The 26,887-nt window shown below is 40.8% G+C and overlaps 1 protein-coding gene across 3 annotated transcripts in view; it reads left to right on the forward strand.

Annotated features, from left to right (window-relative positions):
* Positions 1-26,336, forward strand: part of Lyst (lysosomal trafficking regulator) — a 196,021-nt gene extending 169,685 nt beyond the window's left edge. For all 3 annotated transcript variants that reach the window (NM_053518.2, XM_087591609.1, XM_087591610.1), the window contains 8 exon segments: positions 2,499-2,688; positions 5,009-5,145; positions 7,102-7,200; positions 12,894-13,033; positions 13,296-13,393; positions 19,085-19,241; positions 19,635-19,706; positions 24,483-26,336. In NM_053518.2, coding sequence (NP_445970.2) covers positions 2,499-2,688; positions 5,009-5,145; positions 7,102-7,200; positions 12,894-13,033; positions 13,296-13,393; positions 19,085-19,241; positions 19,635-19,706; positions 24,483-24,621 — 1,032 coding nt within the window. In that variant the 3' untranslated portion in view covers positions 24,622-26,336.
* Positions 26,337-26,887: the final 551 nt, after the last annotated feature.

Genomic DNA, 26,887 nt, shown 5'->3' on the forward strand with positions numbered 1-26,887 from the left:
CCTCATCATAAAACAGCAGCAGATTAAGCAAAGGATTAATTACTAGAGCCTTTTCCCTCTTGTCCAGATGCCTCTTGCTTGTTAGGATGGGGGTCGGGGGGAGTTTAGAGCAATAAACTTCTATTGAACCAGGAGAAGAGAGTTACACTTGCAGAAGGCAAAACTTTTACACAAGCAAATATGAATAAACGCACATAAATTCATATATAAATCCATGCTTACATGTTCATAAATATCTATTTAAACCAGTTGGGTTCAGCTACATACTTATCTCATAATTACATACTTACATACTTACATATGTATATAGAGTAAAAGACCAAGTATCAGTGCAGAAAGAACTCACTCATTCTGGATGGAAAATGAGCTCCAGTCTTTATTACATAGAGAAAGAAAAAGCTTCTACCCTTTTATTACTAATGAATTAAACCCAAGTCTGTAAGAAAGCTTTGTCCTCCTTAGTAAGACTGAGCCTGCCTTGCTATTGAGAGAAGACCTGTTCCATCCTGTGGTAAGGAGAAGCCTGCCTGCTCCTTCTACTCTCTCTGCAGCTCATTTTTTTCCTCTTTCCCTCTGCATTCTGTATATTGCTCTCTTAATTTTTAAGTTGACTTATAATTTCTAAGTTATTCCACTCTGCAGTCCCCTATTCTTGCTCTCTCCTCCTGCTCTGATGTAACAATGCCCTTGCTCCCAACGCCTTTATCCCCAGTGTTATGTTCCCAGTGCAATCTTTTCTAGGCTTTTGTGCCTGTTCTAGGAGACTAGATCACATGGTTTTACCAAGCCTCCCTTTTCTGCAAAAGTTCACTAGAAGTTCAAATATAAATTCAAATAGTAAGTTGAATAAGAAGTATACAAGAGAGAATATTTACATGCATATCCGTTAAGAGTAATTATCTGGCTAAACATTCATTATCTGTCACTAGCTTAACACTCATTGAAGGCTAAAAACCATAATTTTTGTGACTAAGTTATTAGTGAAGTTTCATATAGATAAATCCAGTCAATATTTTATCTTCTGTCCTTGCACCTGTAGTAAATCTTTAGTTCCCTATTTGTGACCTTAGGTTAATGGTTCTACAGCCTCTTGGAATGTGCTCTATGTTGCAGATTCCTGCTTGCTCTCTCAAAAGCAATAAACTCATGACACTTGAACCATCTCAGGAAGATCACCTACTAGTTTTTTTTAGCTTCTCCTTGATGGCTCTTGGCATATACCATAGCTTTTCTTTGCTTGAACCACAGTGGGACCTCCCACAAAGTGCCACTATGGCCTTCAGGTGGCAGGTCCACAGGCTCTGACATACAGCAGCAATGCTGTGCTGAAGAAGATGCTCCACACAGCCCAGGCGCACATATGTGAACTTCAGCTCATTGTAGAAGTTATAGTCAGAGCTGTATGAGCAGCACTTTGAAAAGGCACTCTTCTTTAATGCATACAGTACAATGTCAAACACTTAGCCATTGTGTATAACTCAAAAATGGTTAGCTTTGTATGTAACTCAAAAAACCTTAAACTCAGTAATCCATATAAGAGAAATTTTCAGGTAAGAAATTATGAATTACCAGTCATAACCAGAGTTCTATATCAGTATAGATCAGCTGATAGCTTTCAAAAGAAAACTTGTTCTCAAAATACCTGTGTTATCCTCTCTTTTCCATAGGAGCAGTCCTGCTGCTCAGCCTTCTCTGCCACTTAGCACTGCATATTACTCTGTCCCTTAAATGGTCTAAATAAGAAGAATAAAGAATATAAAGAATAGAGAATAAAGAATAAATAGACAATAAAGTTATTGGAGAAAATAAAGTTATTGGAGAAAACTCTAAGGGCTGTTTTCTGCCCTTCCTGGATTTTCTTCTTGATAATTGTTTTTACTTGGATGCAGGAAGGGTTTCGGTGTCTGTTCATGGCGGGTGGTAGCCATCCTTGCTTCTCTCACTGTTCCATGTTCACGGCCTGCTGCTCCTCAAGCCCATCTTTTCCTTTTTCTCATTGGCTTTACTAGCAATGTTCTCTAGGATTTACTAACAATCTCTGGAGCACTGAGTGCTCTAGCCTTGTCAATGTACTCCATTACTAAACTCTGACATCCACTGAGAAACTGCTGCGGTCTAGACATGCATCAAGCAAGGCCCTGGTTCCAAAGCTGCAGCCCAGTGAGCCCCTCTGTGCTCTTAAGTCTCCTGTTGTATGTGCATGTCGCTTGTCACCAACTTCAGATATTTTAGCGAGCCTAAAAGAAATGTGTCTAGTTAAACGCTGTTTTCTTTGCTTGAATTTCAAATTTGAATTAATGTCAGGAAATTCCATTTAAGCTAAGTTAGAACCTGAGCCAAAATCAAATGCAAACTTTTCTATATGGTAAACATGGAGAAGTAAGATACATAACATAATTCTTGCTCTCAGAGTTTATAATCTAATTATCTTCTGTTTAGAATTTATATTGTAATTATTATTCTCAAACCTTTTATTTTTTTACTTTCTTTGGTTTTAGAGCCCTTTGTCATGGATAAAAGGCTTGAAGTGGGGAGAGTACGTAGGTTCCCCCAGTGCTCCAGTGCCTGTGGTATGCTTCAGCCAGCCCCATGGAGAAAGATTCGGTTCCCTACAGGCACTGCCCACCAGAGCCATCTGTGGTTTATCCCAAAACTTCTGTCTTCTGATGACCTACAGCAAGGAACAAGGTAACATGAACCATAGTGAGGATCAGACTGGGAATCTTTTGTTAGATTTAACTGTCACTAGCTCACCTGCACTGCTGCCTTATTTGACTTCTGAAGTTACACAGTCTTTGGTGAAAAGCTCTGTTCAGAATTGTGGCTACTTATGCAAGCTAGCCATTAAAGTGTAGTACTTTAAAAAGTGGGAATTAAATGCAGTAGTGCTGTTTAAAGTGAAGGGAGTTTGAGGGAGTTGAGAACAAATGTCTGTGCTCCCAGGATGAAAGCATTGTCAGTCTGATAGAAACATACACATTCAAACTCTGAATCCCAAGGTGGATGGATGAATTTAACAGACAGATCTGGTGCTCTAGAGGACACAACTGTGGGTTTAAGCACACACAGGGAGTGATAAGCTTAAGCACATGTCCTAGAAGCAGCTCCTCTGGTTCCCACCTCTAGCTCAGCAGCTGTGAAATGTGGAAAAGGACTATGTGATATGGATCATTTCATATTTCAAATGTCATCCAGACACTGGAGAACTGAGGGCATTTTCCACTTATCAGTCCCTCTGTCCTTCCTGCTAATGTTCTGTAATGTAAAGGCTCTCCTGCTTGGCCTAAGATGGCTGAGGATACTCCTGTTCATGTGAGGTTGCTGAAGACTAGTCTATGATCTGTGGTCCTCTTTTAAGCTCTATCGCTCATCATTATAGGATTTAAATGTGTCTCATACAATTCTCAACCTATTGTATTTTATCACTAAGTCCCAGGCCCTTAATGTTCCTTGAGAGCTGTGTTCATTCTTTGTCTTCTCAGTAGAGTGGGCTTGAGGTTAATCAATCTAGTGGGTGTGCAGTACACTGTAACTGCTAGAAGCACAGTTCCTTATTTGTATCCAAGTTCGGCTATTTACTACTTGTGTGGCCTTGAGAATGTTATCTGAGGCTTTCTAGATACTGATTTTGATCTATAAAAAGTAGGAATATCAAATGACCTTCCTCCCAGTGTGATTTATTGTGAAGACTCAAAATAGTGTGTGAAAATGATTAGCATACTTGACCATTATAAGTATTAATACTTAAAAGAATCTATTAGCATTGACCATCCCAGACCAAGTATTGTCATTGTTCATTCCCAAACCATAATAGGAAGCACCACAGAAGCACCTTGCAGAAGAGTGTCGAGTTCTGATTGCTACTGGATGTGTTGAGTTCTGATATGTCAATAGCATGGCTCTGAGTGGTTATCTATCTATCATATCTATCTGTGGCTGCACAAGGTATACTTAATGATCATAAGACCAGTAGTCCTTTTTCTTGGGAACTGGGCCTCAGAACTACTGTAAGGCTCTCCTACGAAGTACACTTTGTTCCATTCACAGCGCCTTATGAACCTCTAGGGCTTGAGTCCAGATGTACATGTACCCAAACTGCAATTTTCTCACAAGCTCCTGCTCAAAATTCACTGTTCCATTAGATAAAGCAAATGAAAATAAGTACAATTAATTGATCATCAACCACTGTGATCTTCTGAATCAAGTAAATCCCAGGCAGAACACCCCCAGTGAAAAAGAAGGTAATCCCACACTGAGCATTCTCAGACTTATGACATTTGGCTCCTTATAGCAGCTCATATGTAGTGGAGCTTGTATCTTGTAAGCATATTCTCCATTCTTTTGTTGTAGGAATGATTCATTTGACTGTTAAAAGAAACCTCTGAATTTTATTTTCAATGTGCTGCTAATTCATTTAAGAGCTATTGTTTATCCATATGTTGTGTGTCTTCCTGCTGTACTTACTATAATAGCACATGTATAAACAACAGAAAGTCCCAAGAAAGAACACAGAATGCCCAAGTCTTTAGGCCAAAAATGGGATAAAACTGTGGTATTAAAAACAGAAAAGACCAAAGCCCTCTTGAGAGGTAGTCTGCTGTGCCAGATCTACAGCTAACCAGAGGGAATCTATTGCTCAGGAAAGGATGTTTTCTCCCCAGCAGAGTTCACTTCCAGTGTTCAAAGTTGTTCTTACTGACTACTTAACACTAGATATCTAGAAAGTTATTTACTAAGTATTTAGTTAATGTTTCACTTTTAAAGAAAAAGAATCTGAGAGCCTGAATAGAGTAAGCTCTATTGTTGTTGTCTTTATAAAATTTTACCTGAGAAAAATTCCACCCTTAGGACTAAAACTAAGATTATTCTATCTCAGGCAGATAAGGATATATTGCCTGCAAGGAGTGTATATTCTGCTAAATAAGTGTCAGCCTTTGGCTTGCTGTTGTCTGAGCTGTTATATGATACTATACTGACAACTGGATACTTGGTTTCCCCTTCTGTTGAGGTGTAAGAAGCATGAACAACACAGACATTCAGTGGTCTGCTATCCTAAGCTGGGGATATGCTGACAACATCTTACGGTTGAAAAGTAAGCAGAGTGAGCCACCAATCAACTTCATACAGAGTTCACAGCAGCACCAGGTAAGCTTAGGTATAAGGACTGTATGCTGATCAAGTTCTGTGTCTTGGGAAGGAATGGAGGAGTCGAGCTGACACTGGTCTACTTAAATGCCAGCCCAGAAACTATTTGCAGTACTTCTAGATGCCATAACCCCTATTCATCTGATTAGGTCCCACGGTTTGGTTTTTGCCCCTTTCTTCATTGGGAAAGTTTGCCTAGGGCCTGCTTTCATCCTGGGTCCACTGGCTTTGTAACTAGGTCATTTTCTGTAACCATAGTATCATCTTTGTTACCTGGTTTTTCCCAAATACCCCAGCATCTTATGGAGCAAGAGGACACAGGGCCTGAGTATTGAGCTCCCAGGAGCTAGATAGTCACTGACTGTGGCAGATAACGTGGCCTCTCCAAAATAAAGTGTCTTTCTGCCTCTTTAAAACTGGGTTTATCCAGTATATGTTGATGCTGATGCCTCAAAAAGGCATAAGCATGTTATAAGCATGCTGCTGATGTTTATAAAATTTGTCTGCTATGCACATCCAATAGATACATGGTACTGCTACAACCATCTCAGACTCTGAATTGTCCGTCTCTCCATGGGGAGGTTTCTGACCATTATCTGACTTCTCTTCCCTTGCCTGTGAAACACCCACTACCTGTTCATGTGTGCTGAAATGTTCCCATCCCTAAAATCCTAGGAGCTGAGTAAACTACTCTGGGAATGGTTGGCAGCAAAAGCGACAATGGCCGTGCCATGTTTTATGTCGTTTGTTACTGGGCTTGCCCAGAGGATAAAGGGACAGTGAAAAGCAACCTTATTATAAACACTGATAAGATTTTTTTGTTTTGAATTATATTGGAGAATTTTATGCAAATAGAAATATGTATCCAACACAAGCAGGTGATGATGAATCATAACAGAGCTGGCAGTGTAATTAAATTGCAAATGAGTCTGCAAAATCAGAGAAAACACAAAAACATACTCCAGAATAAGTGTGTTCCTTGCTGCCTTCTTTATGGAATTGTCATGAATTGCAAGGGGAAAGAACACAGAGGGAGTTAACTGTGTAACACATCCTCCCTCTGCATATGTGGTAACAGTCATACTCGTAACAGGTGCAGTTCAGTTCTTTGGATTTAGTCTTCGCATCTACTGTGAAGTAAAGACTCGGGCCACATGGAGAACTGAGCCAAATTCGAATGGTACTTCCTCTGCTTGAGAATGAAGAATTTTGTTCCAAAAAAGTCATCTTTCACCTTTATCTTTCCTTATCCTACTTAACACCAATTACAACTGTTAGTGTGACACCTATTTTTACTTATACACTGCTTCCCTACAGAAAGGCAGAAAGAGTGCACAAAACTAGTAGCCCAGCTTGGTGGCTTCTGACACTTAAGCTTAGAATTGAGAATCTTGAGTTCCAAGCCAACCTGGGATACATATTTAGACCCTATTTCAGAACAAAAGCCCAGTACATTAATGTTTGAATCCCTCACACATTGATACTCAAGCTTTGATTGATCCTATATTATTTTGTAAAATTTTCAAGCCACAGGTATGTATAAAAGTAAAATTGAGAGACAGGCACACACACACACACACACACACACACACACACACACACACACACACACACACACAAGGAACCAGCAGTGAGTGGCTGGGGACAAGAGGAAGGATTACAGGGAGAATCTAGCTCAAATGAAATTAAAAGTCAATAAACAAATAACTTGAAATTTTTATAACATTGTACACTGTTGTTTATAAAACCTTGTAATCTGGAAACACTTATTAAAGTTTTTTTGCTAAAAGTTATTGAAAGTACTATGACCATTTATGCTTCTGCTCTGATCATATCAAGTAAAATGTTTACCTAGAAGCTTGTGATCATATTTTTTTGTGAAACATTCTGAGAAATAAGACCTCTGTCTTGACTGTTTTTTTAACGCACACTTGTCTTTGATTTGTCCTTTCAAAGGTGACCAGTTGTGCCTGGGTGCCTGACAGTTGTCAGCTCTTCACTGGGAGCAAGTGTGGTGTCATCACAGCCTATACCAACAGGTTCACAAGCGGCACGGTAGGTGCTGGCTCACTGGCATGTGGTAGGACCTTTATGTCATTGGGAAAGCCTAGATGATGTCAGGTATCCCCATGTAAGGCTAACTTAAACCATGTGTTAGTCGTTTTCTAGCTCCTAGAAAAGGGAAGGTCACATTTCTAACTCATTAGATTTATTAAGAAAAATGATGAAGAATATTGAAAATAAATAAATAAAATAATCATAAAGGTCTTATTTTTGCTTCAGAGACAGATAATATTTTGAGTTATTATCTGCTTTGCATTTGGGCTTTTTCATGTCTGTCTTTGAGACACAGGGTCTTACTTTATAGCCCAGGCTGGCCTCAGGACTTCTGGCAGTCCTCCTGCCTCATGCTACAAAGTGCTGAGATTCTAGGGGTGAACCACAGCACAGCTTTTTCCACAATATTTGAATATTGCCTATATTCTCATTTTTAACTTGAACATTTAGGAAGAGTGTGCATCATGATTTGTATACTCCATACTCAGAAGTGTGCAAACCCTAATGTCATCCTCCTACTCTCTGGCTAAGTTAATTCACAGCAAAATCTAAGTAGCTATCTTTTTTTTGTTAATTCTTTTGTTTCCTCCATCTTTATTAACTTGGGTATTTCTTATTTACATTTCAATTGTTATTCCCTTTCCCGGTTTCCAGGCCAACATCCCCCTAATCCCTCCCCCTCCCCTTCTATACGGGTGTTCTCCTCCTCATCCTCCCCCCAATACCACACTCCCCCCAACAATCACGTTCACTGGGGGTTCAGTCTTGGCAGGACCAAGGGCTTCCCCTTCCACTGGTGCCCTTACGGGGCTATTCATTGCTACCTATACAGTTGGAGCCCAGGGTCAGTCCATGTATAGTCTTTGTAGTGGCTTAGTCCCTGGCTAAGTAGCTATCTTAATTCTGCTATTCACTGAAAAGCATTTTTCAGCCATCCACTGAATGTCAAAGATGAATAAGGTGTCTAAATAATAGCCCAGTCTCCAAAATAAAAGACATGTTGCTTTTTAATTTTCTGTCTCCTTGCTTGGACCATGTACTGTTCAGGGTGTATCAAGTTAAGGTAATAAACTTCTTTCCGATCTAGAATATTCTTGGACTATTACATTTTTGGAATTATATTTTACTGGGTGAAGCTGCTATTCCTAGCATAGTATTACTCCCAAGTTTTTATGGTAAATCCCGTGTTTGTACTAACCCTGGGGGTTTAGATGGGACTATAATAATGTTTCTATCTCTGATCCAAGGAGCCATTAAAATGTTTTAGCAGAGGGGGTTGGGGATTTAGCTCAGTGGTAGAGCGCTTGCCTAGCAAGCGCAAGGCCCTGGGTTCAGTCCCCAGCTCTGAAAAAAAAAAAAATGTTTTAGCAGGAGTAATGAGCCCGAGTCAGCACTCTGGAGAGACCCTGGAGAACCAGCAAGAGAAACACCATACATGGAAGGCTAAGATATAGGCCAGGTCAGAGTGTAGGGAAGGATAGGACAAAGAGACAGTCTTCCACAGGAGAGGTGCCAGCTAGGTATTAGGGAGCCTAGAAAGTTACACTTAAACTGGATAGTACCTTGTGGAGAAAAGAGATTATCACAAGGGACGGACCAACTTGCCCAAGTTAGGGGATGGCAAATAATTTCATGTGTAGTTAAGACTTGAGTGGTAAAGATGAAATAGAAAACCAGAACAGTCTGTGGAGCCCAGGGTTCTTACATGCCGTGGTCACTAAGGAACCTGAGTCCTCGAGTGCTGTAGCATCCAGAAAGTCTCCTTTTTACTCTCAAAGCCCTCACCCGTGTATATCTGACTTTACCATTAATTGCTTCTGGCACCTTCAGCCATCTCAGTTTGTTATCTGTTGCTGTGCTCCTAGGAATCTGTCCCAACCTGCCTCTAGGATTGCTATCTGCTCTGCCTTTTTAGAACTAGCTCATCTTTGGTTTTGTTTTATTTTGTTTTTTTTTTTTTCAGGGGGGAAGGGGTTTGTCTTATTTTAGTTTTTGCTCTGCTTGCTTCTTTTTTTTTTTTTTTTTTTTTTTTTTTTTTTTTTTTTTTTTTTTTTTTTTTCAGAGCTGGGGACTGAACCCAGGGCCTTGCGCTCGCTAGGCAAGCGCTCTACCGCTGAGCTAAATCCCCAACCCCCTCTGCTTGCTTCTTGACATTTTAAATAATCTCATTCTTAGTTTTTCTCATTTCTTCACTATTAATTATTCACCAGCACAGTATTTAGTAGCAGATTAAAGAGTAAAGGATTAAGAATCAATATAGGATTAATTACACAAGGAATACCTTTCAATAACAGTTGTGACTTAAATACAGCAAAACTTATTCATTTGGTTTTGTTGTAGCAGGTTGATCAAGACTTGTCTTGTTTATCATTCCTTTTTATATAGTTTTCCTGAAAGCAGATTTCCCATCTCATTGCTAAGGGTTTCTTTCCTACTTTAGGTAATTGAGTTGAGAGAATAGAAGTTACTACCTACCTACCTACCTACCTACCTACCTACCTACCCAGTGTCAGAAATGCAGCTAATCTATGCAGTCCTTCCAGTGTTTATGGAGAGGTCACTTAGATTTTCACAAATGTTGGTACCAATGCCTTATCCCAGGGGCTATGTCAGCAACCTGTATCCCTGATACAGCCCAAGCTCTGACTCTGGAGTTAGGAGACTCTGACATTCACTTCTTTCAGTTCTGCAGCAGCAGCACCACCACCACTACCACCACCATGAAGTTCTGAAAGCTTTTCTGTGTTGCTTCGGAAGATTTTTACACAGACTAAGGATAGCCCCATGGTGCTACATAAGAGCTACCAAAGTTCTTATTGGAAGAATTTTCTAGGGGTTCTTGTGACGTATCTCCCTTTGCTAATAAACCATACTTAACTTTGAGCACTTACCTGCTCAATTGTCTGAGACTTCTCAGTGAAGCCTCCTAAGATACCTTCTAATTAATGAGACATTGAGTTCTTACAGGATGGTTACCTGTAAGTCAGGTGACTTATAGCAGAATGTCTTCTGAATGTAATAATTGTTCTTGAGACTTACTGCATAGTATTGTTTTTAACAGAGTAAAAAGAAATAGACTCTATTGACTCAGAGTTTGAGAACACACTTATATAAGAAAATACATAGTAGCTATAAATTTAGGCAAAGTATTAGTGCACCAGTGCAGTGTAGAATTCAAGCTGGGGAGTCTAGAGTCAGATATGCTGGTCTCCCTTGACAACACACTTCAGATTCCTTGTGAGCAGGTGGGCAAGGTTGAAGATGATAGAAGCTTTTAGGCAGCCAGGAGTCTTCTACTGGCGCAGGCAGTAGGAAAAAAGTAGCTCTAGGACCTTGAGCTGCCCCGTGCTGAGCATGGATACAGGGCTGGAGCTGGAACAGATATGGAGCACTGTGCAAATGGGTCGATGGGTTGGTCCAAGATGTCTTCCAGCCACACCCTGCAGAACCTTCAACATCAGGGCCAGTTCATTCTGCAAAGCTATGAGTTAGGTGCTCCTATACTTGCAATTGCCAAAAGTCCCAGGTCCTGGGGAAGAAGTAGAAAATACACCCAACTTCCTTATGTCACAGTCAGCCCTTGATACCAATGTCATTAGCCTTCCTGATGGCCTGTAGTCCCTGGGAGAACAGGGATATTTTCCATACTTTTATATCCAGCCAGACCCCAGGAAGCCTGAAAACAAGAACTGCCCAAGTCTTCATCAGCACCACAGTCATCAGTATCGGGAGGAACATGAGCCCCACCTATGTCTGGCTTCGTCCTGGTCTTTGGTTTCTGTAATGAAATGAGAGCACAAGTGTGCCCTTGAGGTTCTTCTCTGGGATCTCAGTCCTGCTTGAAGTTTGTAGCCTCCATCTTTCCCTGAGGATCTTGGCCTGCTGCTGTATTTATATCACTGGATTTCCAGCTGCCCCTTGACCAGGTTTGGTCTCCATGACTCATGGCACTGCTTTTAACTTGGCCGTATGTGGAAAAAAAGGAACACTCCTCCATTGTTGGTGGGATTGCAAGCTGGTACAACCTCTCTGGAAATCAGTCTGGAGGTTCCTCAGAAAACTGGACATAGTACTACCTGAGGACCCAGCTATACCATTCCTGGACATATACCCAAAAGATGCCCCAACATATACCACAGACACATGCTCCACTATGTTCATAGTAGCCTTATTTAAAATAGCCAGAAACTGGAAAGGACCCAAATGTCCTTCAACAGAGGAATGGATACAGAAAACATGGTACATCTACACAATGGAGTACTACTGAGCTATTAAAAACAATGACTTCATGAAATTCATAGGCAAACGGATGGAACTAGAAAATATCACCCTGAGTGAGGTAACCCAATTACAGTAAAAACGCACATGGTATGCACTCACTGATAAGTGGATATTGGCCCAAAAGCTCGAATTACCCAAGATACAATCCACAGACCACATGAAGCTCAAGAAGAATGACAACCAAAGAGCGGATGCTTCAGTCCTTCTTTAAAGGGGGAACAAAAATATTCATAGGAGGAGATATGGAGACAAAGTTTGGAGCAGAGACTCAAGGATGGCCATTCAGAGCCTGCCCCACCTAGGGATCCAGCATATGCATATATATATATATCTCCAGCAAACCCAGACAAACCATCTTGCTGATGTCAAGAAGTACATGCTGACAGGAGCCTGGTATAGCTGTCTCCTGGGAGACTCTGCCAGAGCCTGACAAAAACAGAGGAGAATGCTTGCAGTCAACCATTGAACTGAGAATGGGGTCCCTATGGAGGAGTTAGAGAAAGGATTGAAGGAGCTGAAGAGGTTTGCAACCTCATAAGAACAACAATACCAACCAGCCAGAGCTCCCAGGGACTAAACCACCATCCAAAAAGTACACATGCACAGACCCATGGATCCAGCTACACATGTAGCAGAGGATGGCCTTGTTGGGCACCAATGGGAAGAGAAGCCCTTGGTCCTGCCAAGGCTGGACCCCCAAGTGTAGGGGAATGTCAGGGCAGAGAGGAGGAAGGAGTGGGTGGTTTGGTGGGGGAACACCCTCATAGAGGAAGGGGGAGAGGGAATGGGATAGGAGGTTTATGGATGGAAAACTGAGAAAGAGGATACATTTGAAATGTAAATTAAAATCCAATAAAAAAGTAAAGAAAAGAAAACAGGTCATAGGCATGTGGTCTTCAGACATAATTGGTTTTGGTTTTTAAAAGTTCACCTGTAATCTGAGAAGTAGCACGGTATTGGTACCTGTCAAACTGAGGAGAGGAACAAACATTTTCTGGCACTATATATAACTTGAAAACAGCTTTAAATATCAGCAAAAGGCCAACTATAATAAATGAATAAAGTATTATATACCATTAACATTATTTAAAGATAATATCAAAAGTAGAAAATGAAAAGTACAAAATAGAAATGTATTTGTATAGCAATATTGCAAACAATAAAAATGAATTGTCTTTGAAGAAAGACTGAACAAGAACAAATACAAATAAAAAGAAATGCAAGCTATTAAAATTGAGCAGTTTAGATTGTTATAATTCTTTGTTAACTTATGATTTTAAAAAGTTAAATAGGATTGAAAATGATCAGACAAGAAGAGTGCTGAGACACAGTTGTTTTTCATTTTGAGATACTACAGATTGTTTTGCAGGGGTTTTTATCTCATAATTTGCTTAATATTCAAATTCCAGCCCTCAGAAATTGAAATGGAGAGTCAGATGCATCTCTATGGACACACAGAAGAGATAACCAGCTTATGTGTCTGCAAGCCTTATAGCGTGATGATAAGCGTGAGCAGAGATGGGACCTGCATTGTATGGGACCTGAACAGGTAGAGAAAACTCTTATCCAGACATGGTTGCTTAAATATTACATATTTTACAGCACATGATAAATACACTAAAATCATGCCATTACATTGTCAATTTAGACATGAAACACATACTAAAAGATAGTAAGAGTAGCTCTGTGGTCTTTTTAAAGTCAGAAATCAATTACCTTAGAAGAAGAGTTACACCTCCTGAGGATAGAAAACATAAAAGACTGTAATCCTCTGTATAACTGAATATGCAAATTCATACCTTTTGTTTTAGGCTATGCTATGTACAAAGTTTGGCCGGACACAAAAGCCCTGTGACAGCTGTCTCTGCTAGTGAAACATCGGGTGATATTGCTACTGTGTGTGACTCAGGTAAGCTGGCCCCAGTCAAAGCCTAGGGTTGTTCATTTTCTGGCTAGAACTTCTCTCAGCTCCCTCATCTGTTGAAGAGCTCATCAGTTTTCTGCTTGTATTTCTAGTTGTAAGGATCTTAAAATTGAAAGAATCTTTTGAAAAAGCATTTGCTTTTTCACATCCATTTAATATAGAGTACCTTTGATACATATCTAGTGGCTGAGGCTCTGTTCTTTGGTTGGTTCCATTTTTCTATTATTTGAGTTTTTTAAATTCTATTTTTATTTCATTTTAATTGTGATTTAAATGTGACACTACCTAAAGTTAGGAAATCTATGGATTGCCATAACCACAAAGGTTCAGAATGAATAATTAAATGGAATGACCCCAAGAACCCAAAAATATGCTGCACAAATTAAGCATACCTGATCTGAAATGCTTGGGACAAGAGTGTTTAGAAGCAGGGAGATAGTCACATATTTGTATATACCTAATGCAATATCTTGGATATAAGTCCCTAATCTAAACGTAAAATTCACTTATGAGTCATACACACCTTATTCACTAGCCTGAAGGTCACTTTTTATATTCAGTAACTTTAGTGTAACTACATGTCAACTACAACCTCATACATGAGGTCAGGCATGGGATTTTATACTTTGGCATGGTATGTACACTCCAGAAGTTCTGTTCATAGAGCATTTCTCCTTGGGAATGTTCAACCTAGACTTGCTACAAGGATCAGACCCAAGAGAATCCTGAGCATAGGACTGTCTTCCTGGGCTTGAAACTTGGGATGCACAGGGCTTGGAGCCCAGAAGTAATCCTGTCAGGGGGGCCTCTGTGAATGCTCGTGTAATCTCCAGTCTCTCTTTTTCTACAGAAAGCACAATCTGAAAACTCTAACCCTCTAATTCTGACCCCAAAACCATCTAGCCCCACCAAGAGCCATGGCCTGAGTGTTCAAAAGACAGGGGTTCCAAGGGTTTGGGAGCTTTGTGATGGGTAAAGAGACAATGACTAAATGCTTAAGTCATAGGTATCTCTTAGGGTTTTGTTGCTGTTTTTATTGGACACTGATTCATTGTTTTGCTATTATTTATTTCTCTACATATCCCAGGCTAGCCTCAAACCATAGCAATCCTCTACCCTAGCCTCCCAAGTGCTGGGAATATAGGTTTGCCCCACCATTGCCAGCTATTCATTCATTTTTTGCAGTCAAAGAAAGTAACCGCCTCAGTGATCTTATGGATTTCAGATATGAAAGTGTTTCTGTCCTAGCCCCAGTCATAAAATAACACCATGAAAACATCCTTATCTCCTGACGACTGCTAAGGAAACTCCGGCCTCAGCCATGCAAGGGAACTGACAGCCTTGCTGACAGTTCTACCCTGGCCTTGTCTCTGGCAGCTTTCCTTGACTGGGTTGCATGCTGAGAGACACCTGGGGGATAATAGAATCCTTATTTATATAAAATGCTCTCCTTTCTTATTTTGGCCCCATTTGAAAGCTAGGGCTGATCCCAAAGGAGCTCAGTTTGGAAGAGTTAATTACTGGACCAACTAGTCAAAGAGAACCAGACACAAAATCTTACTGGTGGGATATTCTGGAATCCCTGGGTAGTGAGCAGCATAACAGAACTGCATAGACAATTTTCTAACTTGAACAAAAAGCTTTCTCAATGTTTTAAGACCTCTTGAGAAATGTATAAAAGGACTCATGAAAAGCCATTAGATATAGCTTAATGTAATTTTAAAAAAAACTTTTTTAAAAGACAAACCACACTTGTAGTCATGAACCAGAGAGGTTTTCCTATTTGCTTATAGCACCCAAATGGAATAAAGTCATACAATGTAGCCTACAAAACATCATGACCTTTCAGTGGATACATCTAAGTAGACTTGAAACCAAATTTTCAGTTCTTCAGTTCCTATTATGGAATGTGATTTTTGTAGTGATAAGATTGAAGTTAAATCATGAAAATATTGTGATCAGTTTTCTCTGTCTTTAACAATTCTACCTCTGGATCAGAGTGCATGTCTTTGGATGATGATGGATGTGCATGACCTGGCTGTCTATTAGACTGGCATTGTGAGGTTGGGAGCAGTGTTCTAAGATTCAAGGCTAGCTGGTTCTCCAACTTCTTTGAATTTTCAAGACTGTGTATAAGAACAGAGATGCCCAACCTTGCAACTTTCAGTTAATGTGTTAAGTTTTACATGAATGAAACCTGGTATGGAATAATGGTCTCTCACTTGCTACATACAGTTTTAAACAGATGGGTTTAGTTTTGGGTTGTCTCAAGATGCTAGGTAAGCGGCCTTGACTAATACATTACATGCCACATTTTAGGGCACCAAGTCCAGGGTTAGACTTTTCATTTTGAACAGTTAAGCCGTGAAGTAGCTATGGACCATGATCAAAGAGGTGATTCTCAGGCCTGGAGAGATGATTCAGGGTTTCAGAGTGTGAACTACTCTTGTAGAGAACCCAAGTTTGGTTCCCATTACCCATGTCAAGCATAACCCCAGCTCCAGGGGATCTGGTGCCTCTGACCTCCATAGGCACTACATTCATAGGTACACACCCACATATAAGTTAAATTTTTTAATGTATCTTTTTTTAGAAGATGGATATCTTTTAACTTACTGTTCCCTGCATCTCCCAAAAACTTAGAAGTCACAATGGCACTGAGGAAACGGCAAGAGTATGTGCCTAGTGTAGAATCTCCCTTAGAAGACTTTCTTGAGTGAGCACCCAGTGGCTCAGTTACATCAGCAGCATTGTGGAGCCATCATCATTATTTCAGGAACTTTCCCACTGACCTCAAAATAAAGTCTGTTGTGGTCACTAAACACTATGTCCCCACTCCCCTGCCCACCTCACTGGAAAACCACTGGTCACCTGCTTTCTTACTTTCACCTCTGTGACTACCTGTTCTAGATCTTTTTTGTTATTTGTTTTCTTTATTTTTTAATTGAAAATATATTTTCCATATAGTATATTCTGATTATGACCCCCTTCCCCCAAATCATCCCTACAACCCAATTCCACACCCTTTCTTGCCCTAACTCATTAGAAAACAAGCATCTAAAAGAAAAAAACTAAAATAATAAAAATTTTTTAAAATAACAGAATAAATGCAAACAAATCTGAATAGAAAAAAGAAAGAACCCCCCCAAAAAAGCACACAAAACATATATAAATGCAGACACACATTGGCAAACACAGAAGTCCGATAAATTTAAAATTGGAAACCATATGCAAAAGACCTGTTGAATAAGAAAAGAAAAAAAAGACATACCCAGATAAAGCATTATGAAACAAAAAACAAATAAACCTCCAAAAATAATGAGTTTGTTTTCTATTGGTAATTTACCGCTAGACATGGGGCCTGGCCTTTAGAGTGCTTTGTATGCCCAGTAAGACTCCCCTGGAGAAAACTGATTTTTTTTTTTCCGCTTGTGAGTGATGATCAATTGGAGATAGTTTCTGGGATGAGGATTTAGGCTTATTTCCACTTCTACTCTCAGCATGTGGATCCCATCAGGCCCAGACTGCATGTTGCCACAGTCTCTGTGAGCTCATGTGTGGGTAGAAGGCCTAGTTTCCTTGCTGTTCCATATCCCCTCTGGTTCTTACAATCTTTTACCTCCTTCTCTGCAGTTTCCTGAGCCCTGAGGGGAAGGAATGGATGGAGATGTCCCATTCATGTCTGAGTGTTCCAGGGTCCCCTACTTTCTGCTTATTGTCTGGCTGTGGGTCTCTGTTTATTCCCATCTGCTGCAGGAGGAAGCTTCTCTGGTGGTGGCTGAGCACAGCACTGATCTATGGGTATAGCAGAATGCCGTCATTAAGAAATCATTTTATTGCTGTGTTCCTATAGCAGAGCAGTAGTATTTGATTTCCCCTGACCCATCTAGTCTCAGGTTCTTCACCATCCAAGCAGTCTCTGATATGGGCTCTATCTCATGGAGCAGTCCTTAAATCTAATCAGATATTGTTTGGTTAGTCCCACAAGCTTTGTGACACTATATTGTACTAGTGCATCTTGAATACAGGTCACCATTGTAGATCGAAGGGTTTATAGCTGGGTTGGTGTTTACTGTTCTCCTTTGGTGGTGTGAGGCATAGCCTCCAGCGCCCTAACCACTAGTCAGTGGGGGTGAAGGGTCTACATGGTCACCAGCTCAGCCTTTCTATGATCAGTGAGCTGTGTAAGTGCTTTCCCCAGCCCTACCGTCAGGGGTGCCTCATCTGTTGTTCACTGCTGTGGTACACCAGGCTAGCGGGCTCACAAACTTCAGGGAGTTCTATCTATACCTTCTCTCTTACCACGGGAACATAGTAGTGTTACAAACAATTATATCTAGCTTTATATGGTCTTAGTTTCACTTCTGTTACTCACAAGAAACACCTGAGTAAAGCAACCTCAGGCAGCGAGGCTTATTTGGCTCAGTTAATTCTGTTGTTGGAGAGAAGTCAAGGCAGCAGGAACTAGAACAGCCACAGCTGGCAGCTACTGCACACAGCGTGTGTTCATCGTGTGTTCAGCTTGCCCTCTCCTTTTCATACATGTAGTCCAGGATCCACAACTCAGGATGGGGCTGGCCACAGTAATAAAATGTATTAAGGTGATGCTTACAGACAGCGCAGAGAATTCCTCACAGGTGTAGTGGGCTGGGTGTCAAGCTGACAGTGTGAACTGTGGCACAGTTCTGGGGATCTGGACTCTGCTTTCATGCTTGTATTGCAAGCACTCTACCCACTGAGCCATCTCCCAAGCCCATCACTACAGAAGAGAAAAACTTGGTTTAGTTCAGCTTTAATAAATAAAATCCTATGTTACATAATCTGAGGAATGGGTTTTTTTTTAAATTAGTTTTTTAAACACATACTGTTTTTTCTGCAACTATTTCTCTCTTGAAAGTCGCATAAGTCACTTTTTTTTTTTTTTGGTTAAGTAGGCTCTCTGTATGCAGAGAGCCAGAAACTCATGATCCTCCTGCCTCCCGAGTGCTTGGATTGCAGCTGTATGCCATCATACTTGGCTTAAGCCAACCCTGTCCTGAGGATGGGAGCTGCTTATATGTGCTTTTATGTGTGGAGGCCAAGGGTGACTGAATATTTTTATTACTCTTCATCTTATTTTTTGAGAGAGGGTCTCTCACTTTTATCCAACTGGAGCTCACCATTTCACCCAGACTCATGAGCCAGCAGTTCCCAAAATTCTGCCTGGGTTTGCCTCCCCAGCCCTGGGCTTATGTGCATAAGCCACCATACCTGACTTTTATGTAGTTGTTGGAGATCTGGACTTGGTAACTTATTCTTACACAGCAAGTATTTGACTCACTGAGCCATCTTCCCAACTCCCTCAAGTGGCTTCCTCCTGAGGGTTTTGCAGAATGTTTTTTTCTCTTTTGAAGAATTGTATTCTCAGTACTTTAGAACATAATTAATATTCGCCAGTTCATACACAGAAATGTAATCATACAAAGATTCCTGATTCATTTCCCTCCGTACTGTTTCACTTCATCAGTGATCACTGTGCTCAGAGGACCAAGTATGTAAAACCAAACACACTCCCCTATGTAGCCATTCAGGTAATGAACCAGGGTTCCTGTGAACTGCATCAGGGAGCCAGCAAGGGTGGTCCTTATGGAGGCCCCAGGGCCTGGTGCTGATCTGTGCTATGATTTGGTGTTTCAGCTGGAGGGGGCAGTGACCTGAGACTCTGGACAGTGAATGGGGACCTCGTTGGACATGTCCACTGCAGAGAGATCATTTGTTCTGTAGCTTTCTCCAACCAGCCTGAGGGTGTCTCCATCAATGTCATTGCGGGAGGATTAGAAAATGGCATTGTAAGGTAAGAGAGACTTTGACTCTCCCTCCCAGTCATGGATCACTGCAGTTTGAGAAATGACTTTCAATGTCTATGTGTATAAATGTATAGTACTTAGAGATTTAAAGTCACTTTGGATATAGGTCTTTATTCCTGTTGTATTTCTAAATAGTAAAGCTAGTGCAATTTGGAAGTATTAACTATAAAATAGTAACCATATGAAAGTAAGAAAAGTTCCCTGCTACAACCCCTGCAGACTTCCCTAGAGGCAATGCTGCTCTTTGTAGTAGGTTATCCTGGTAACTCAGTAAACTGCATTGTGTGTGTGTGTGTGTGTGTGTGTGTGTGTGTGTGTGTGTGTGTGTGTGTGTGCAGTTTTAGTTTGCATAATTGAATGATGACTTCTCTGCCCTCTAGGTTGTGGAGCACATGGGACTTGAAGCCTGTGAGAGAAATTACATTTCCCAAATCAAACAAGCCCATCATAAGGTAAGATCTACATTCACCTTTTATTCTTCATAAAATAGTTTATAATTGTATTTTTTCTGAAGTTAATGCATATAGACCTGAAGAACACGGGTGTCAAGGCTTCTTGAAAAGCCATCCTCTTACCATGCAACAAATTACCTGTTACCAGCAGCAAGCCAACACACTCCTGTTCTGTGGAACTCAGTGTCTGTGTCTTGTGGACAGGCTGGCTGAATGCCAGGAAGCCCCAGGGACCAGAAACTGTTCTTTCCCCTCCCACCTTTGCAATGATAGTCATGTGACTGACTGCCATAGGGATGTGCTTGATACAACAGACATCAGTCACCCTAAACTTGGCTTACAAACTTGCCTTTAAAACTCAACTAGTAGACCCCGCGGATCCCGGCCCGCAGCAGCTCTCTGCTCCCAAACCCCGTGGGAGAGAGACCTCACTGCCTGATCAGGTGGGCACTCCTGAGGATGCAGAGCGGAGGAGACCACCAACACTGCCCACCCCTGCCCACATCCCTGGCCCAAGAGGCAACTGTATAAGGCCTCTGGGTTCCCGTAGGGGAGGGCCCAGGAGCGGCAGGATCCCTGCGCCTGAGACACTGCCGGAACCTGAAGGAAACAGACCGGATAAACAGTTCTCTGCACCCAAATCCTGTGGGAGGGAGAGCTAAACCTTCAGAGAGGCAGACACACCTGGGAAACCAGAAGAGACTGCACTCTGTGCACATCCAGACGCCAGAGGAAAACACCAAACGCCATCTGGAACCCTGGTGCACGGAGGCTCCCGGAAAGAGCGGCGCAGATCTTCCCGGTTGCTGCCGCCGCGGAGAGGACTTAGGCAGTACCCCACGAGCAAACTTGAGCCTTGGAACCACAGGTAGGACCAACTTTTCCCCTGCAAGAAACCTGCCTGGTGAACTCAAGACACAGGCCCACAGGAACAGCTGAAGACCTGTAGAGAGGAAAAACTACACGCCCGAAAGCAGAACACTCTGTCCCCATAACTGGCTGAAAGAAAATAGGAAAACAGGTCTACAGCACTCCTGACACACAGGCTTATAGGACAGTCTAGCCACGGTCAGAAATAGCAGAACAAAGTAACACTAGAGATAATCTGATGGCGAGAGGCAAGCGCAGGAACCCAAGCAACAGAAACCAAGACTACATGGCATCATCGGAGCCCAATTCTCCCACCAAAGCAAACACGGAATATCCAAACACACCAGAAAAGCAAGATCTAGTTTCAAAATCATATTTGATCATGATGCTGGAGGACTTCAAGAAAGACATAAAGAACTCCCTTAGAGAACAAGTAGAAGCCTACAGAGAGGAATCGCAAAAATCCCTGAAAGAATTCCAGGAAAACACAATCAAACAGTTGAAGGAATTAAAAATGGAAATAGAAGCAATCAAGAAAGAACACATGGAAACAACCCTGGACATAGAAAATCAAAAGAAAAGACAAGGAGCTGTAGATACAAGCTTCACCAACAGAATACAAGAGATTGAAGAGAGAATCTCAGGAGCAGAAGATTCCATAGAAATCATTGACTCAACTGTCAAAGATAATGTAAAGCGGAAAAAGCTACTGGTCCAAAACATACAGGAAATCCAGGACTCAATGAGAAGATCAAACCTAAGGATAATAGGTATAGAAGAGAGTGAAGACTCCCAGCTCAAAGGACCAGTAAATATCTTCAACAAAATCATAGAAGAAAACTTCCCTAACCTAAAAAAAGAGATACCCATAGGCATACAAGAAGCCTACAGAACTCCAAATAGATTGGACCAGAAAAGAAACACCTCCCGTCACATAATTGTCAAAACACCAAACGCACAAAATAAAGAAAGAATATTAAAAGCAGTAAGGGAAAAAGGTCAAGTAACATATAAAGGCAGACCTATCAGAATCACACCAGACTTTTCGCCAGAAACTATGAAGGCCAGAAGATCCTGGACAGATGTCATACAGACCCTAAGAGAACACAAATGCCAGCCTAGGTTACTGTATCCTGCAAAACTCTCAATTAACATAGATGGAGAAACCAAGATATTCCATGACAAAACCAAATTTACACAATATCTTTCTACAAATCCAGCACTACAAAGGATAATAAAGGGTAAAGCCCAACATAAGGAGGCAAGCTATACCCTAGAAGAAGCAAGAAACTAATCGTCTTGGCAACAAAACAAAGAGAATGAAAGCACACAAACATAACCTCACATCCAAATATGAATATAACAGGAAGCAATAATCACTATTCCTTAATATCTCTCAACATCAATGGCCTCAACTCCCCAATAAAAAGACATAGATTAACAAACTGGATACGCAATGAGGACCCTGCATTCTGCTGCCTACAGGAAACACACCTCAGAGACAAAGACAGACACTACCTCAGAGTGAAAGGCTGGAAAACAACTTTCCAAGCAAATGGTCAGAAGAAGCAAGCTGGAGTAGCCATTCTAATATCAAATAAAATCAATTTTCAATTAAAAGTCATCAAAAAAGATAAGGAAGGACACTTCATATTCATCAAAGGAAAAATCCACCAAGATGAACTCTCAATCCTCATCTTCGATTGGTTTATATACAAGTGTGCAATTTCTAGGATTGAAAGTAAAATGATGCTATCTGGTGCTGGATAGAGGAGCCTTATTTTTTTTTTTTTTTTGGTTCTTTTTTTCGGAGCTGGGGACCGAACCCAGGGCCTTGCGCTTCCTAGGTAAGCGCTCTACCACTGAGCTAAATCCCCAGGCCCGAGGAGCCTTATTTTTTATTATGGCAGCTTGCTATTTTTGTAACATGGTGATTTGGTTGAACACAATAAAGTACAGTAGTAACTGATCTCCCCCTCTTCCTGGATGAGTGAGGGGATGATTAAATGTTGATGTCAGCATCCATGAGCATATTCAGATGAGCTTCTGCTTCTGTTGAAAAGGATGCTGTGTTTGATTGTGGTCCGAAGCTTTGAAGCACTACTTGGCATCTCCTTCCTTGGAGGTCTCACTGTTTAAACATAACAGATTTGATAGCTTGTTGGTAAGGTGAGGTCCAGCTTGTCTCCACTAGGTCATCTTCATGTGAATCCGGTGGTTATACGGTTTTGTTCTAGGGATATTTCATTTTTTTAATAACGGTTTTAGCTGACATTCATGGAGAGAATGAATCCTTAGAACTGTGCCACTAGTGAAAGGAAATCCTGTCTAGAGTATATTTCTTTACAAAGCTGTGTCACACCATCCTTTGGGCCCTCTGCTGGAAAAGTAGAATCAAGTCTCAAATAATGCCTTTTAAATTGTATCCTCTAGTATTATAGATGTAGGACAGTACTGTATCATACCTCTGTGGATGTAAAATAGCTTGTACCTGCTTTATGATACGTAGTAGTGACCATGCTTTATCAGAGCTGTTTTTAATGATGTTGCTCAGAATGTTTTCTTTCCAGATGATGATTGAGAAGCTAATTTAAAAAAAAAATGGTGCCAGGTACCACAAGAGTAACAGAACTGTGCTGTTTTCTCGGGTTTTGTTTTTTTACTTTTTTTTTTTTAATGGAGTGTGCTGGATGTCTCTACAGTTTTGTTCAGATGACTGCAGAACCTGGAAAAGCTGTTGCTGCTGTTGATGCATAACACACTGCTATTATTGGTCTTTTTATATAAATATAAATATATATATACAGATATATAATTTGAATTTTTTGAAACTTTACCTGTGCTGTCAACTTTCGAAAAAAGTATCCCCATTTACTGTGTTGAGTTGGCACTGTACAGAAATTAACAGCCATATTGGTCTAGAAATGTTGAACTTAAGTTTTTTTCCATTTGTACAGGGGTAACACACTGTATTAAATAAATATGTAAGGTCTTATATACGTGGGTTTGATTACAAAAACTAATAAAGTATTCTCTAAATTAAAAAAAAAAAAAAGATCAAGTGACCATAGGTGTGTGGGTTCATTTCTGGGTCTTCAATTCCATTCCATTTGTCTACCTGCCTATCTCTGTACCAATACCATGCAGTTTTTATCACTATCACTCTGTAATACAGCTGGAGGCTAGGGATGGTGATTCCACCAGAAGTTCTTTTATTGTTGAATATATATATATTTTTTTTGCTATCCTGTGTTTTTGGATATTCCAAATAAATTTGAAAATTGCTCTTTCTAACTCTATAAAAAAAAAAACTCAACTAGTAGTTGTAATATTCAAATTATATTTAATCAAAATAAATTTATTTTGATTGTACTGAATTTAAAATTGAACCTAAGTTATCTATTAATTACATTATACATTGCTTTACCTTTTTTTCTCCAGAGAAGCAAAATATATCTTTAAAATAAATGTCACTTAAGGCCTGGGTGTGGGAGCATGCACCTTTAATCCAGTACCTGGGATGCAGAGGCAGGTGGATCTGTGTTCCAGGCTAGCCTTGTGTACAGAGCAAGTTTCTGGATACCCAAGACTACATAGAGCGGCCCTGTCCAAATGAATAAAAAAACAAATGTCATTTGATATTTAACAGCAAAATATAATGCTGTGATATCTTTGTGAAGTTTCTCCCACTCAGGGGCCTAAGCTCTGGGGCTCCAGTTTTATTCCAGCTAAACTGAGCATGAGCCTTGTTCAGAGGATGACTATATCAGAATCAGTCAGAATTAATCAGACAGTTTGCTAGCAATCTTTTTCATTTATGATTCTCCAGAGTGGAAATACCTCAGTTTCAGCATCATAGTCTGTGCTTTAAGAACTGATATGTACAAATGGGTTTTCTTTTCACAGCCTGACATTTTCTTGCGATGGCCACCATTTGTACACTGCCAACAGTGACGGGACAGTGATTGCATGGTGCCGGAAGGACCAGCAGCGTGTGAAGCAGCCCATGTTCTACTCTTTCCTCAGCAGCTATGCAGCTGGATGAAGAGAGGACAGCATCCACAGGACATAAGCACCGTTTTGTGAGCTTAGCTCCACCAGTTGCAGAAGCAGATGTCTAAGCAGATATCCAGGAATGGCAACACCTGCCCCTCTGTGCACATTTCTCCAGCCTCCCTGTTCCTGAGAGTAACCCTGCCCTCATTCAATAATGGTGTGGAAGGCTGGGTCTGCACAAACTAGTCAACAAATTTCAGATCTTTTAGGGCAAATTAAAGTGAGAATCTTGATGCTTTTTCCCAAAAAGGTGTGCTGCATCAAAGATCAGGGTCTCTGTCTCCTTCTTCTTCAAAAAGAAAGAGCATAATTTAAATTGGCTAATTATTTATCTAAAATACTAAACATTATATTTTAAAAGTTTCTAGTATACCCCCTATAAACACTCACACAACCCAATACAAGGGAAAAAAATTAGGACTTTTCAGGATTCAGGAAGCAAATTATTTAGCAGGTACCTCTGCACCAGATACATTCCAGAATATCCGGAAGAACGAGAACAACACTAGGTTGGTTTTGCTGTTGTCCTCTCTGCTCAAAGAGTCAGGGGCAAGAGCTTCAGGTACTTTTGGTTTCTTCACATCCTAATTCCTCATAGGCTTCTACTTAAAATCTATAATTAGTTATCAATACCCTCGGTTCAGTGACTAATTTTCTAATGTAATGGCAAGTCTTTCATCAGCTGCCATTAACAGTCCATCTGACAGCACTGAACACTCACATTGGCCCTGGGAAGCTCCACACAGCACTCTGCAGTGTTAACAGTGTGATGTAGGCACAGCAGCTAGGAAAGTGTGCTACTGTGAGACAGCTGTGAAGGAGACAGCCGAGTGTGCAGACAAAAGGCAGAGTACGTTATTTGGTTTAGGAACCAATTTTACTTATTCCTACTAAGCTACCATCTGAGAATCCTAGGGAAGCTCTACAAGTGCACTGTGGCATGCGACAACAGCCCCGCCCTGCAATGCCTGCTACTCTGGGAACACTGGGCTTTTACTGGAGGTGCTGCTTTCATGGCTTTGAAAACTATTATGTAGCCTCAGAAATATATCATCGTGGGATAGAAGCATGTGTTACTGCCTAAAAATGACTTGTGCATTTGTTATGGAAATTTAATTTATACAATGTTTACAGAACTACTTTTATAACTTCCAGACTTTGTACAACATTCTGCTTATATCCACAAGATGCAATTCCAGAGTCTCTGCTGTGGGGACAGGCACAGGGAGAGCAGGGCCTTGTGGGACCTTTAGGTCATATCGACATGGGCCACATGTTACTCCTAAGTCCACTTCAGAGCAGAGATAACATTACTCCTTTTCACGTTGAAGTGATTGATTTGTTTTTAAAAATTCAGCTAATGTCTAGCTTTCATTTTTTTACTGAGAACTTCATGTTAGTTTCCTATTAGAATAGGGATGCTATGCAGTCTTGGCTTTTTTAAGGGCCAAGTTTCATCATTTATCTAAAGAAGAAAATATGCAAAATATCTGGTCTTGTTAAGCGTGCAATATTCTATTTTTATGTAAAAATAAAAATTCATGGGGGGGATTATTTATTAAGCATGAAACCTAATATGTATATATTAGAAATTCTTTGTAACATGCATGTTATAGCACACATTCCTGGAAGTCATCACATGCTGTTACCTCCTACACACTGCCACTTCAGTTTGGAAATAAACTTGCTAAAAATAGACTTAAACCTGTATCTAATATATGACTTGTGAATTATGACCAGATCTCAGTCCATGGCTGTTGTAGAACAAGGTGTGTCTGGAAGTCACACACACAGAATCACTGGCTGTGCTAGGACCAGTGTCCTTGTCAAAGAATGGAACCAACAAGCCATACATAGTTCACTGCTGGTACACGTAAGGACTCTAGGATGAGACTGTATGGCTGCAGCCATGCAGATAAACACAGATACCATGTGCCTAGAGAGAAGGAAAGAATAGCCAATGGATTAGATTAAGAGCACCATATATACTAGTAGTTCATGAGACAGGGTCTGTGACAGTCTGCACCTACAGTTGGGCTTTATGGACAGCCTAGTGGAGACAGCAGATGTGGGAGGAAACACAGACTTCAGCAGGGATCTGTTTAAGAGTACAAGCTCATTGAGTCTTCCCAGAAGCCAAGAAGCAGATGCCCTTACTAAAGAACAGGCCATTTGCCCCCAGGCACCCCCAGACTGCTAGATCCATTTAGAGTCTGGCCACAGGACCTCAAGGTAAGCTGGAAAATAGCTGAGTC

The sequence above is a fragment of the Rattus norvegicus genome, chromosome 17 (assembly GCF_021556685.1).
Source record: "Rattus norvegicus strain SHRSP/BbbUtx chromosome 17, alternate assembly SHRSP_T2T, whole genome shotgun sequence".
Classification (NCBI taxonomy): domain Eukaryota; kingdom Metazoa; phylum Chordata; class Mammalia; order Rodentia; family Muridae; genus Rattus; species Rattus norvegicus.